The following is a 15,108-nucleotide window of genomic DNA, read 5'->3' as shown; positions in this document are numbered from 1 at the left end:
TGTTATTATATGCATTCCTTTATGTTTTTGATTTCCTTGCAGAGAGAGATGGTGGATGGGGAAGAGCATGATCACCGGGTGACCAGCAGGATCAACCTTGTGGATCTGGCAGGCAGTGAACGATGCACTTCAGCGAAGACCAGCGGAGAGCGCCTGAAGGTGAGACCCCAAAGAAGCACACCGTAATGGACAATGTATAACGTTGTATGTCGCATGATTAATGTCTCCCCAATACCTACAGGAAGGCGTCAGCATCAACAAGTCCTTGTTGACCCTGGGAAAAGTGATCTCTGCGCTATCGGAAAACTCTCAGATGAAGAAGAAGGTGTTCATCCCATACAGGGAATCCGTCCTCACCTGGTGAGTAGACCCCTGTCACCAATCAGATGGGACATGTGCAGGAGCGCTTCCTTTGCATTATCTTGTAATCATGGAAGCAGCACAGTCTGAAGTCCCCACTATTACAGGCACATACGTTTCTCCCATTCTATCCACCTCTGATCAGCAGTTACGCTCGTGCATTTGCCATACTGCCATATTGTGTGTGCCTGCGCTTGGCAATGTTTCCATCTTTGTGTGGGGTGCAGGGTCTTGCACTGGCACAGAGGCTTGACGCAACTGCTGATACTTATAGGCGAGCACATTTATTTCCTGGTATGCCCCATGTGCAGCTGTTCATGCACTTCCAGGCACTGACTAGCTTCTACTATCTTGCTATATTCAGTCCCACCCCCAAATTAAACCTATTGGAACATGTGAGTACTTTTTTGTATTCCGCACTGTGTGTCACCATTACCCCAGATGACACTGTGAATAGCGAAACACGTGGGAATCATTCACTGCCTTTCCTATTTTCCTTTTATCATAATTCTTCAGGATCTTCTATTGTAATGTATTGCACACTCATTCGCCTACTTCTGCCTGTCTAATATTCATTGCAGTATGTATTCTTGGATGAGGAACTTGTTGCTTCTGGTTTCCAGTATATCTACAGTACATTATTTTTCGTATATTGTTTCTTCTTTTGTACACTAGCACTTGTGTATTCATCCTTACTCTGTCGCCTCATTGGGGGACACAGAACCATGGGTGTTATGCTGCTGTCCACTAGGAGGCGACACTATGCATAATCTGAAAAAGATTAACTATGGCTCCTCCTCTGCAGTATACACCCCCGGACTGCGTCAGCCTTCTCCAGTTTTTGCTTAGTGTCGCATGGGAGGCACACCTAAAGATATTTTCGATTTTTTTTATTTTTTTTTCCGTTTTTTTCCTGACGGACTACAGATGAAGAAAAGTGGGTCTCCTGGGAGACCTCCGGCATGGCTCCTTCCTCGGCCCCTGTTATAGGCTGCCCGGTTGAAGTTGAGGTGGCTATTCCCCATGTCGCTCCTTCCCCAGTCCCTCGGGTACTGGTTCGAAGTCGAGACCCCCCTCCTTCCCCAATTCCCTTGGGTTCTTGGTTGAGGTCGAGGCAAGGATGAAGCCCCCTGATGGTGACAGCAGCACCCTCCCTAATCCCCCTCTGGAGGCATTAGGTTGAGACCCCTCAGGTAGGGCCTGTGGGTCGCCTTCCCAGAGCCGTGGGGTACTCGGTACCGGGCCGGTGTCAGCGGGATGTGTCACAGCAGCGGTGACCCGGACCGTGGCCCTGGGCGCCCAATTAATGGGGGGAATTTTAATGGTGGTTTATAGTTAATGGAATAGTTCGTGACGCCACCTGTGGTGTTCGGCAAGTGAGGTGTTAGGCCGACACTGCATGCAGAGCCTCTGGGACTGATGGTGTGTTGCAGCCAAGATGGTGAAGCTCCCCACAGGTGGAGCTGTAGTCCCAGGGCAGTGTAGATGTGGAATTAGAGGAGAGGCACAAGCGGTGTAGAAGCTGGTACCCAGATGTAGTGGTGCTGGGTGTTTTGACGCGAGAATGAATGGAGGACACCAGGGCTTGTAGTTCCAAAGCTTTACTCACAGTCTGTAGTACACACAGGTGCCTGCCTTCGCGCCATGTCCTCCGGGTCAGGGACTCAGTCAACCTCCAGGCAAGATGAAATGCTCCCTTCCAACACTCCGCCAACATGTGCCTTTCTGAACGTCTCCTCTATAGCGCCTTTAAGTGTGAAGTACTCCCAGTACTGAGTTACACTGGAGTGCCTCCTGACAGATGTTCCCAAGAACTCTACTTGTACGGTAGACAGCTGTAGCCTGCTTCGGGGACTCCTTACTCCTGAATCCCGGCTCACTATTATTATTATTATTTATTATTATAGCGCCATTTATTTCATGGCGCTTTACATGTGAGGAGGGGTATACATACAAGTACAGTAATCTTAAACAATACAAGTCACGACTGGTACAGGATGAGAGAGGACCCTGCCCGCGAGGGCTCACAATCTACAACGGGATGGGTGAGGATACAGTAGGCGAGGGTAGAGCTGGTCGTGCAGCGGTTTGGTGGATCGTGGTTACTGCAAGTTGTAGGCTTGTCGGAAGAGGTAGGTCTTCAAGTTCTTTTTGAAGGTTTCCATGGTAGGCGAGAGTCTGATATGTTGTGGTAGAGAGTTCCAGAGTAGAGGGGATGCGTGGGAGAAATCTTGTATGCGATTGTGAGAAGAGGAGATAAGAGGGGAGAACAGAAGGAGATCTTGTGAGGATCGGAGGTTTCGTGCAGGTAAGTACCGGCAGACTAGGTCACAGATGTACAGAGGACTCAGGTTGTGGATGGCTTTGTATGTCATGGTTAGGGTTTTGAACTGGAGTCTTTGGGTAATGGGGAGCCAGTGCAGGGATTGACAGAGGGGAGAGGCCGAGGAATAGCGGGGGGGACAGGTGGATTAGTCAGGCAGCAGAGTTAAGAATAGATTGGAGGGGTGCGAGAGTGTTGGAGGGGAGGCCACAGAGCAGGAGGTTGCAGTAGTCAAGGCGGGAGATGATGAGGGCATGGATTAGGGTTTTTGCAGATTCTTGGTTGAGGAATGTACGGATCCGTGAAATATCTTTGAGTTGAAGTCGGCAGGAAGCGGAAAGGGCTTGGATATGTGGTTTGAAAGAGAGATCAGTGTCAAGGATAACCCAGAGGCAGCGAGCTTGTGGGACTGGAGAGAGTTGGCAGCCGTTTACTTTAATGGATAGGTCTGTTGGGGGGGGTCACGTGAGATGGGCGAAAGATGATTAATTCTGTTTTGTCCATATTAAGTTTTAGAAATCTAGCGGAGAAGAAGGATGAAATAGCAGACAGACATTGAGGGATTCTGTTTAGTAGGGAGGTGATATCTGGTCCAGAGATGTAGATCTGTGTGTCATCAGCATAGAGATGATACTGAAAGTCATGAGATTCTATGAGCTGTCCGAGGCCGAAGGTGTAAACGGAGAAGAGCAGGGGCCCTAGGACTGAACCTTGCGGGACTCCGACGGATAGGGGGCGCGGTGAGGAGGTGGTGTGCGAATAGGAGACGCTGAATGTCCGGTCTGCTAGGTATGACACAATCTAAGATAGGGCCAAGTCTGTGTTACCAAGAGATGAGAGGGTCTGTAGTAATAGGGAATGGTCCACTGTGTCAAAGGCAGAGGACAGGTCCAGGAGGAGGAGGACAGAGTAGTGTCGCTTGTCCTTGGCGGCTAGTAGGTCATTGGTGACCTTAGTTAGGGCAGTTTCAGTGGAGTGAAACTCCTTCTTTCCTTTCCCGTGCCTGCAGACTTAGGTCACTCAGGTCTGCTGCAGCACCTCCTTCCTCCATCCCTCTCTCAGGGATCTTCTTTCCTCACTCCTCTCTGAGTGGCTTCCTCTCCCAGACTGACCTGTATTCCTAAACCTTCCCGCTCTTTTATGTATTCTAAACTCCACCCGCCTCCCAGCACGTTTCGTGTTCCAAGCAGGGAGCCACCAAAGGTGCTCTGCTACTCTCTAAGCAAGGAGCCGCAATGTGGCTTTGCTGAACTACTGTGATGTGTGGGATGCGAGTGTTGGAGCATGGTCAGGAGCCTCCAAATTACCTGGATGGTGGGGCACCACAGCTCAGGAGGAGGTGCAGTACCTCTGTGGCGACTGAGCCTCAGGGGCGCCACACCTGTACAAGGCAGCATTCTGCGGCTCCAAGCCCAGGGACCTCCAGCTCAGCTGCGGGCTCCTGTAGGGGTCGGGGGAGAGTGCACCCAGGCATAGCACACACAGACACAGGGCTCCTGTGCCCCTGTCTCTGCGGCAGCGCCAGCTCCATAGCGCTTCAGGGGGACCCCTCACAGGGCCCCGCTCCTGTTACTAGCCCCTCCACTATCCTGCCTTTAGATTCGGGGGGGGGGGGGGGTCTGGTTCAGATCCGACCCCCTCCCGGACATCCGCGCCGGCCTGGAGCCCTTCTGGGCATCAAACTTCAAATTTAGACCGCGGCTTCGGCCTAGCTAAAGCCGCCGCCTCCTCCCCGCCCCTGGATGACAAATATGACACCTTACAGTGTCATAGAAGGGGCGGATCGAGACAGAAAGGGCGCGTTTTTACATAGCTCTGCGCGCCCTTTTCAGCTCTCCGCCCCCCTTCCTCCTCGTCCTCTCAGCGGCCATTTCTGGGTCAGAATTGCTGCAGGAGAAGGCATTGTGACATCAGCAGCATGTCAACCAGTCTCCGGGGGGCACAGGACTGTGAATCTATGGCGCTGGACCTAGGGGCACACTGGTGGGGTAAGATCACAGCTGGGTTTTCTTACTCGGCATAGCCACCCCTGTAGGGCCCTCTGCATAGCCAGCCCTTGTGCACTATGCCGGGCTCAAGGTACAAGAGAACCAGGCAGGACTGCTTTTATGCATTCTGCACAGCCTGTAAAACCACTCTACCCAGTGGCAGCACGTACCTGCACTGCCGGGATTGTATCCAAAATACTGGGTCAGAACCCCAAAAGGCTCCTACCAATGCTTCAGCGTCAGCTACCACGCCGGAATGGGCTACTCAAATGTTGCAGTCTATGACGCAGTCCATAGATAACCTGACCTCCACATTACTCCAGGCTCTGCAGGGTCATGTCTCGGCTATGAGCGTTACCCAGCAAAGGGCTAGCTCCACTCAGGGACAGGCCGTTTCTGGCTCTCCCAGACGTAAGCGGACCCACAGGTCGCGTTCATCTGCGTCATCCCATAGCACACGGTCATCCCCCTCTAGGGAGAGACACCGTAGTTCCAGGTCACCTAGACCGTCCCCTACTAGGGACAGACAACGCAGATCTCCACAGCGATCCCCGACCACAGGAGACCTCCGCCCCAGTTCGCCCACCAGTGAACGCCTCAGCGATACGCAGGATTCGGAAGGCATCTGTGACTCCGACTCAGACAACGAAATGGAGAGGTCTCTGGTCCCCGGTACCCCTAGCAATGCAGCGCTAGTTGAGGACATTATCTCTTCCATCCTTCGGGTGCTGGACATTTCTGATCCACCCCCGGAAGCCCCAGAACACAAGATTTGCTTTGAACGTGTTCTGAAACCGCATAAGGTCTTCTCTAATCACCCGGAATTTCAGGCGATACTTACTAAGCAGTTTTTGCAGCCCGAGAAGAAATTCACCAATCGCAAATATTTGGAGGCAAGGTACCCTTTCCCACAGAAGGACACCAAGGAGTGGACAGATCCGCCCGAAGTGGACCCTCCAGTCTCTAGGATAGCAGCACAGACCCTCCTGTCACTGCCAGATAGCTCAACCCTTAGAGACGCAGCAGACCGGCAGGTAGAACGCATGGCTCGTTCAATTTTCGAAGCAGCAGGGGCCTCCCTGGCTCCCGCGTTTGCTTCAGTCTGGGCGGCCAAAGCCATTCTGGCTTGGGCCAAAAATTTGCAGGATGGCCTCCAAGCTTCCAATCCTGAGCTGTCGGACCAAGCGGTTCAAATAGCAGTGGTAGCAGATTAAATGCTTCATGCAGCTCTGGATTCCGCAAGAGGTGTAGCGGGAATAGCATCAAACGCCATCACAATCCGGCGTATCCTTTGGCTACGGGAATGGAAAGTGGATGCGGCCTCGAAAAAGTCCCTAACACACCTCCCGTGCCTCGGTGGGCGACTTTTCGGTGAAAAGTTGGACACAATGATATCCAATGACACTGGGGGGAAGAGTACCTCTCTCCCTCAACTAAAACCTAACCGCACGTTCAAAAGGCGTAACCAAACACGATTCCGATCCTTTCGGAATTCTTCAGGCTGGTCCGTCTCGCGTCCAGCACAAAATCGTAACCGCTCTCCACGCAGGGACAACCCACGGGCGGCGCAGAGGCCGGACAGGACCTGGCAGCCGAAAGCAGGCCAGGCAAAGCCCAAAGGAGGAAAACCTCAGACTTTCTCCTCATCATGACTCGCGAACTCCGGAAGACACCCCACCCGTAGGCGGACGACTTTTACTCTTTCAGCAAGTCTGGCTGCCTATTACAGAAGACAGGTGGGTTAGGGAAATAGTGTCTTCCGGATACAAGATAGAGTTCACTTCCAGCCCACCGAATCGGTTCTTCCTCTCTGTTCCCCCAAAGCCGCCAGACAAGGCTCGTGCCTTCCGCCACGCGGTTTCCTCCCTCCTTCATAGTACCGGTTCCTGCAACCGAGCGCTTCCGAGGCTTCTACTCCAATCTATTTGTAGTCCCCAAAAAAGGAGGCAGCGTACGGCCCAAACTGGACCTGAAACAACTCAACAAATATGTACAGGTTCGTCATTTCCGCATGGAGTCCCTTCGGTCCATCATTGCGTCCATGGAGCAGGGAGAATTTCTCGCCTCCATAGACATACAGGATGCATACCTGCACATACCGATTGCTCCCGCCCATCAGAGATTTCTCAGGTTCGCTATCGACCAGGATCACTACCAGTTCGTAGCTCTCCTGTTCGGACTCACCATGGCTCCCAGGACGTTTACAAAAATCATGGCAGCCACCATGGACGTTCTACACTCCAGAGGCATAGTAGTCGTTCCATACCTGGACGACCTTCTTATCAAGGCTCCCACCTTCAAGGACTGCGAGGTCAGCGTCTCAATCACAATCAACACTCTGAGTCGCCTGGGCTGGTTAGTCAACTTGCAAAAGTCATCGACTACCCCGAGTCAGTGTCTGACATTCCTGGGGATGCTATTCGACACCTCCAGGGGTCTGGTGCTCCTTCCCAGGGACAAGGCACTTGCTCTCCATCTGGGAGTTCGCATACTCCTCCGCAATCCCCCCCGATCTCTCCGGTTTGCCATGAGAGTCCTCGGCAGGATGGCAGCAGCAATGGAGGCGGTACCATTTGCCCAATTTCACCTCAGACCCCTTCAACTAGCCATCCTCAAGTCCTGGTACAGGAATCCTTTCTCCCTCGACAGGGAGTTCCGACTAACATTGAAAACCAGAAGGTCTCTGCACTGGTGGCTCAAGCCAACCTCGCTTGCAAGGGGAAAATCCTTTCTCTCAGGTCAATGGAAGGTTCTGACCACCGACGCAAGTCTGAAAGGTTGGGGTGCGGTGCACCTACATCACAGGGCACAAGGCAAGTGGTCAACACTGGAAACGACCATGCCCATCAACGTCCTGGAGATTCGGGCCATCTTCCTGGCACTGAGAGCCTTTCATCACTTGCTGGCAGCCTCTCATATCAGAATACAGTCGGACAATGCCACGGCGGTGGCATAAGTGAATCACCAAGGCGGAACCCGCAGTACCCAGGCGATGAGGGAAGTGGCACATATCCTCCACTGGGCGGAAGACACGGGGTCGGTACTCTCTGCGGTCCACATTCCGGGTGTGGACAACTGGGAAGCCGACTTCCTCAGTAGACAAGGAATGGACTCGGGGGAGTGGTCTCTCCATCCCGAAATTTTTCACCAGATCTCCCGTCGCTAGGGGACCCCGGACGTGAACCTAATGGCATCCCATCTCAATGCCAAGGTCTCCAACTTCATGGCCAGGACACGCGATCCGCGGTCGCTCGGAGCAGATGCCCTGGTTCAGGACTGGACCCAGTTCCAGCTTCGGTACATTTTTCCACCCCTCCCTCTGATCTCCAGAGTCGTGAGGAAGATCAAACAAGAGGGAGTTCCAACCATCCTGATCGCGCCAGACTGGCCCAGATGTACATGGTACGCTGACATTGTACAACTTACAGCAGACGCCCCCTGGCGTCTCCCCGACCGTCCCGATCTTCTGTCACAAGGCCCGTTCTACCACCAGAACTCAGGGGCTCTCAATTTGATGGCGTGGCCCTCGAGACCTGGGTTCTAACCCAGGCAGGGCTCTCACCGGACGTCATTAAGACCATGATCAGGGCACGGAAGCCAGCCTCCGCCAAGATTTATTACCGTACCTGGAGAGCTTTCTATACCTGATGCGAATCTCACGGCCAGATTCCACTCCCTTATTCCTTCCCAAAGGTACTTGGTTTTCTTCAATCGGGCCTTGACGCCAGGCTATCCCTAGGTTCGCTTAAGAGACAGGTGTCAGCACTCTCAGTGCTTTTCCAGAGGCGCATTGCTAACAAGCCGCAAGTAAGGACTTTTCTCCAGGGAGTTTCCCGATTAGTTCCCCTCTACAGACGTCCACTGGAAACGTGGGACCTCAACCTGGTCCTGACAGCATTGCAGGCACCACCTTTCGAACCCCTTAAGGAAGTCCCACTCCGCATTCTATCACAGAAGGTGGTTTTTCTGGTGGCAATCACCTCGCTACGCAGGGTGTCTGAATTGTCAGCACTCTCCTGCAGACGGCCCTTCCTAGCCTTTCACCAAGACAAGGTGGTTCTCCGTACATTCCCATCCTTCCTTCCGAAGGTTGTGTCCAACTTCCACCTCAATGAGGAAATTTCACTGCCATCCCTTTGCCCGGTTCCGGTTTATAGAGTGGAGAAGGCTCTGCATACTCTTGAACTCGTCAGGGCATTGTGTATATCCGTGTCTAGGACTGCGCCCTTCCGGAAGTCTGATTCCCTTTTCCTTCTTCCGGAAGGCGTTCGCAAGGGTCTGCCGGCTTCCAAAGCTACCCTTGCAAGGTGGAGCAAGTCCACCATACAAGAGGCTTACCGCCTTAACAATTCTCCTCTTCCGGCCGGTATCACGGCACACTCTACGCGGGCGGTAGGGGCCTCCTGGGCCATTCGGCACCAGGCTTCGGCACAACAGGTGTGTAAGGCGGCCACTTGGACTAGCCTACACACGTTTACGAAACACTACAGAGTTCATACCCAGTCCTCAGCGGATGCGAGCCTGGGTAGACCGGTTCTGCAGGTGGCGGTGCCCCAAGTTTAGGGGCCTGTCAGCACAATATTCGTCCATTGCTTCCCACCCAGGGACTGCTTTGGGACGTCCCATGGTTCTGTGTCCCTCAATGAGGAGACAGAGTAAAGGAGATTTTTGTGTACTCACCGTACAATCTCTTTCTCTTAGCCTCTAATTGGGGGACACAGCTCCCACCCTGTTGCCCTTACGGGCCGTTGTTATGGTTGAGTTCTCATATTGTTCTTTGAGCTCGTACATAGTGGCCTTCTTACAGGCATGGTTATGTTGTTTCTGTTATGTTCCTCCTAATGCTTTTGCACAAAACTGGAGAAGGCTGACGCCGTCCAGGGGTGTATACTGCAGAGGAGGAGCCATAGTTAATCTTTTTCAGATTATGCATAGTGTCGCCTCCTAGTGGACAGCAGCAAAACACCCTTTGTTCTGTGTCCCCCAATTAGAGGCTAAGAGAAAGAGATTTTACGGTGAGTACACAAAAATCTCCTTTTTATAGTTTTTTATTACGACAGGGCAGGGGTGCGCAACATTTTTGGGTGCAAGGACCATCTTGACTGAACCAATCCTAAAGGTTGCATTTTTTTAAAGGGCTACTTACATGAATTCATCACCAGAACCACCTTCAGTACATTAATACAGCACCAGAACCTAGATGTCAATACATTTTATTATAGGAAGAAGGAAAGAAGGGAGCCGGCATCTCCCGTTTCCTGTGGCCCGCAAAAAACCTTTGCTGGCTGCATGTTGTACAGTCCTGCTATACGGTGTACTAGGACAAGAGTGGTTTCTCTTTGTGGGTCAGTGTACTGTGGGTGGAACTGATAGTCTGCCTGTCTGTGGGTCCCCTGTTTTTATGTATCATGTGTTCACTCTCTGTATCATGTGGTAATAAAAATGTAATGTGTAAATCTGGATGTACACCAGCCTGTGATGAGGTTACTTTGGTTCTTACTTATCTTTAGTATTTATACATCTCCTGTGCTTCATCCCATTACATATTTCATAGGCGGTGCCGTTACGGTTTTGCAGTTGGAAATGCCGAAAGCACTTTTGTTTCTGATCACATTTTTATGTGGCTTAAAAACTATAGCAGTATGGCTTCAGGCTGGCTCAGTGGTTTGAAAGCTGGCTGAGTGGTTCAAATCTAGATTGTGTGCCCCTTTGGTCAGTGATGTCTGTACGGTGCTACGAAATATGTTGGTGTTATATAAGCAGTGGTAACATTTGTTGATCCCAGTATGGAGTATTACGAGCGGCAGTCGTCCTCAGAGATGGCTGCCTTTCTCTGCCCCTATAGGAGGACCCTTTCTCGTTGACTGTTCTTTTGGGTAACATATGGTAGTGGCAGGATCAATGGTACATAAGTTACGTTTAGTGTGTTACTATGGAGACACATAATTCTGTATAAGAGCTGTAACAAAATAGGATACTTTTAGGGAAACTAATTTTAGTATTTTTTTCCTTTTAGATCAATGATATAATGGTTGCAGATCACGGAGAGATCCTGAATGATTTACCATATATTTACACCCTAGGGGTCTGTGGTGCTTTGTCAAGTTTTGGGAAAAAATGTCTCAATGTGTATGCAGACCTGCCCGATAACACCCATGGGGAAATGTGGCCATGTTTTGTCTCACTGATAAAAAAAGCTAATTGAAACAATCACATGTTTAGAGAATTAGTCCTGCAATACTGCAAGGTGTAGTGCGCCGTGGAGCCCCAACTTGTATTTTTCTACTGCTTAGGCTCTGTTCACACTGTGCTTCTGCAGTGCATTTGGGGGTTCTGCCCGAATCCCCTTAAAAACGGTAACCAGACGAACGCCTTATGGGGCCATAAAATGCAGAGACCTGGACGGAGCTCATATAAATGCCATGATAATGTTTTCAGATAGCACAGAAACATAGGCCGCATTTACTGCGTGTCTGAAGAGACAGACGCTTTAAGAAAAAAATCCAAATGGAGTTAATTTGAAGTCTGTTCATGTGATTGCATTCTGCGGCTCTGGGGGTTTGTCTGAAGCCGGTTTACAGGAGACACTGGGTGAAGCTTCTACATGCCCTGCAGAAACGCAGTGTGAACAGGGCCTTGGTGAGGAGGCACAGCTATACGACAGAAGGATTGAGGATTAGACTATGAGAACATCACATTGCTGCCATGATAAAAGGAAGAGGCAGTGATGGATGACAGGGCTGTGGAGTCGGTAAGCCACAGTTGCGACTCCAACTCCTGGATTTTATCAGGCTCCGACTCCGACTCCGGCTCCGACTCCGGCTCCTTCATAAATGGCCAATTCATAACAACAAATTTACTGTTGTAAAATATTAAACATCGTGCTTATTCAGTTTCTCACCATCATATAAGTAATCAGACCACTTAGAGCAAGAACTACATTTATTAGAATACAATTAGAATATAGCAAATAACTTTTATAAACTTTTCTAAACTGTAAGTAAATATGCAATAAACACTTTTATGCAGTTAATAAGAAGAAATCTATAAATTTGTCCTCAGAAAAAGTATTGCCTCTGTCAGTTCCTCCTTCATGGATGCCCTCAAATCTGATCTAATTATTTTGAGAGCAGAGAACAACCTCTCTACACTAACTTGTGTTGGTGGCAAAGCAGTAACCACTCGGGCAACATCTCTGACAATGTCAGGATACAGAGGAATCGCTTGTTGCACTGTTATTTTTTATGAACGGTCAAATTTCTCAATTTCTTTTAGTGCACATGAAAAATTCTGCTGAACTGTACTGGCTGTGTTCCTTGATGGGGATGACTCTTCTTCTATGCGGGAACGCTTTGCATGGTCCTTGTGATCCAAATATTTTTCGAAATTAAATTCTTCATCAGTTGATGATGAGGGTGAAGATGTGGCAGGACGACCAAATTCTTCTTGTTCCTCCTGACTGTTCTGCAACCCTTTCATCCTTACTGCTATTTCAAACAGAGCTTCTTTTCCTTTACTTAGCTGTTGATCATCTAGAAGAATCCGATGCATTGGGTCTACATAAACAGCTGCCAAAAGAATGTTATTTTGTAATCGTAGCTCCTCTCTCCGTTTCATTGATGTAGCAATGCCACTTGCAATTAACCCTCCTCTTTGGGACAGGCGAAACATCAGGTTCTTCCACTCCTTTAAGAAAATACCTGGAGTTAAGTCCTCTGCTTGTAATTTTTTAGTCACTGTAAATGGGTGCTCTAGCAATTTTTCCAGCTCAGTCACCTGATTCCACTGACTTTCATTTAGCGTCAGTTGAGGGTTAGCCATGTCTACAAGAAAGGTTTTCAGTTCAACCAAGCGCTGAATCATTAAGTAAGTACTGCCTCATCGTGTGGCTTGATCAATAATTGCCCCTTTTCCAGCACGTCTCTTCAAAATTGAGTCAACTTTAGGGGTTCTGGCAACAGTAGCCAATTTTCTCACCTTGCCAATCAGTGCAGCAGCATGTCCTTCTTGCAGACTGTCTCTTATAGCCAGCTGTAGCGTATGCACAACACAGCGCATGTGATGAATGAAAGAACATATTGACACAGTTTCAACAAGATCATCTAAACTATCATGTTGCTGTTCATCTGAAGCAACTTCAGTTTGCTCCTCAGTTACAATACTGTGTTCCTCTATTTCAAACATTTCTGTGTCTGTGGACCCAGAATGATGTTCTAGCTGCTGGTCACCATCATTACTCTCATTCATTAGCTTAATACTACTTATCATATTTGAAGCATTGTCAGTTACGACAGAAAGAACTTGCTCTTTTTTAAGTTCATAGTCTTGCAGAACCTTTTCCACCAAGACCTGGAGAAACTCACTGGTGTGATGAGCTTTGGTGTCTTTTACTGCCAATGTCTTGGTAACTATTTCATTTTTGTCACAAACAAATCGGACATTGATGGCAAAATAGTTCACTCTGTGACGTGTGCAGGCATCCATTTTAAGAAACAGAAAGCGTCCCTTGAGAGTTTTTTTAAGTTCTTCCTTTTGTTTAAAAGCTTCTTCGATTACTAATTTCCTAATACTCTCTCTTTCCAGAGAAACACCAAGCTTGCGGGTCATTTCCCCATTCAGACACATAAAAGCTGGTCGTGAAAATAATGAAATAGGCACACTATCCTTTACAACAAGCTCTATGATCTGTTTTTTAAATGTATCTACTGTCATTGTCACAGTAACTTTGTCACTGACAAAATATCTTGCAACTGATGGCTGCAAAGTTCTCTGCTTCTTTGTTTGGCTGGAAGAGCTGGGCACTGGTTCATTGGTTTGGATGCAGTCTTTCTCATCCACTGCTTTCAGTACTTCTGGATGAAAGCGCTGTAAATGTCTCTTTAGATTAGAAGCTCTGGTAGGAGCATTTTTATCTTTGCCTGAATATGCACTCATCTTGGCTTCACAGCATTTGTTTTCGTCTGGATCATTTGTCATACACTGACAGACATAATGTTTTCTATCTTGAGTGATAGTGAAATGTTCAAATACAGCTGATTTAATGTGATGCTTCTTTGACATTCTCAGGTTTTTAATTCTGCATTCACAATCCAAATGACAATTGTTTTTCCTAAAAACAATTGTACAAAATTATTGCCAGGTCGTACAACTGATATAGTGGTCAGTAATACTGTTATTATTCCTCATGTACTCACAGTTAACTGATGCAAAGTTTGTTGAAAGGATAATACTTCTTACAGTCTTCCTCTTCTGAGTAGCAGGCAGCTGTGAGATGCTTGGAAGACGCACACCTAGTATGATCTACTCTAGAGGAGGAGCTTTACTACTAAGAATTTGCAACACATTTTCACTTTCAGTTTCATACATTGTAAGTAGGGGGGTTGGGGCAGCATGAGGTTAACCAAGTATAAGATTAGATAAGGGCAGTGGAGAACAGTGACACACAAGAAGTAAGAAATGTCTCTTTCTTTATCGCCTTATTGGGGGACACAGAATACCATGGGTGTATGCTGCTGCTGCTAGGAGGCTGACACTATGCAAAACAAGAAAATTAGCTCCTCCCCGGCAGTATACACCTACCGACAGGCACCAAGCACCTCAGTTTGTGCTTAGTGTCTGTAGGAGACGGACCGGGATCTCCCCAGATCCGCATTTAATCCTTTTCTTTTCAGGTTTTTGTTGTGTTTTTTAATGATTTCCCCTTTCTTTTTCAGATACAGCATCAGGAAACGGGATGTGAGTTCATCCTGCTTTTCCTATTAATGCGGCTGAGCGAGCAGTGTCGTGTCACCCACATCGCAACTCTCAGGACCGCAGGCAGGACCTTCCCCTATCACCCTCGGGTGCTATGGGCTTATAACGGTGGCCGGTCCTAGCCGAGTACCCTCCTCACCCCTCTCCCGGGACAGGGCTGAGAGGAAGACGGCGGTCGCCAGCGGTGACGTTTCCCCTACCATGGCCGTCTTCTGCACCATACGGACATAGTGCGGGTACTGAGGATCGTTTCTCCCAGCGGCCTGCTGGCTATCGTGGGCCCCTGCGGTCATCCTCCTCAAGGACGTCAGGTAAGCGGATCCAGATGTCCCCTCCAGCCCCGCTCTCAAATATGGCCCCTAGCCCTGCAGCGTTACAGCCAGTACTGCGCTGTATTAAAATAACCACGCTATCAGGATCAGTACCTTTTTGAATTTCCCGCCAGTTTTCCTTCTCCAAGCGCTGTTAGATGCGCTTTTCATCGGGGGGGTTCAGCGGTGGCCGCCACAGGCAGCATCCTACCCGGTGGCTGCCCTGTCCCTGTGACTTTCCTATCCCTGTGGCCTCCCGGTCTCTGTGGGTCCTGTCCCTGTGGTTTCTTTGCTCCGGGCGCGCCGTCGCTCATGAGGGCAGAGGGAGCACTTTCACTTTCGTTTTCAAAAAAAAAAAAAAAGTTAGGGAAGC

The 15,108-nt window shown here is 49.4% G+C and overlaps 1 protein-coding gene across 3 annotated transcripts in view; it reads left to right on the top strand.

Moving 5' to 3' along the window:
* KIF14 (kinesin family member 14) overlaps positions 1-15,108 on the top strand; it is a 116,807-nt gene that overhangs the window by 25,189 nt on the left and 76,510 nt on the right. For all 3 annotated transcript variants that reach the window (XM_073571751.1, XM_073571749.1, XM_073571750.1), the window contains exons 9-10: positions 43-159; positions 242-360. In XM_073571751.1, coding sequence (XP_073427852.1) covers positions 43-159; positions 242-360 — 236 coding nt within the window. The remainder of the gene's footprint in view (positions 1-42; positions 160-241; positions 361-15,108) is intronic.

This window comes from Dendrobates tinctorius, unplaced genomic scaffold (genome assembly GCF_039654945.1).
Source record: "Dendrobates tinctorius isolate UK_male_01 unplaced genomic scaffold, ASM3965494v1 ptg000029l, whole genome shotgun sequence".
Classification (NCBI taxonomy): Eukaryota; Metazoa; Chordata; class Amphibia; order Anura; family Dendrobatidae; genus Dendrobates; species Dendrobates tinctorius.
This window is presented reverse-complemented; position numbering and strand designations above follow the sequence as displayed.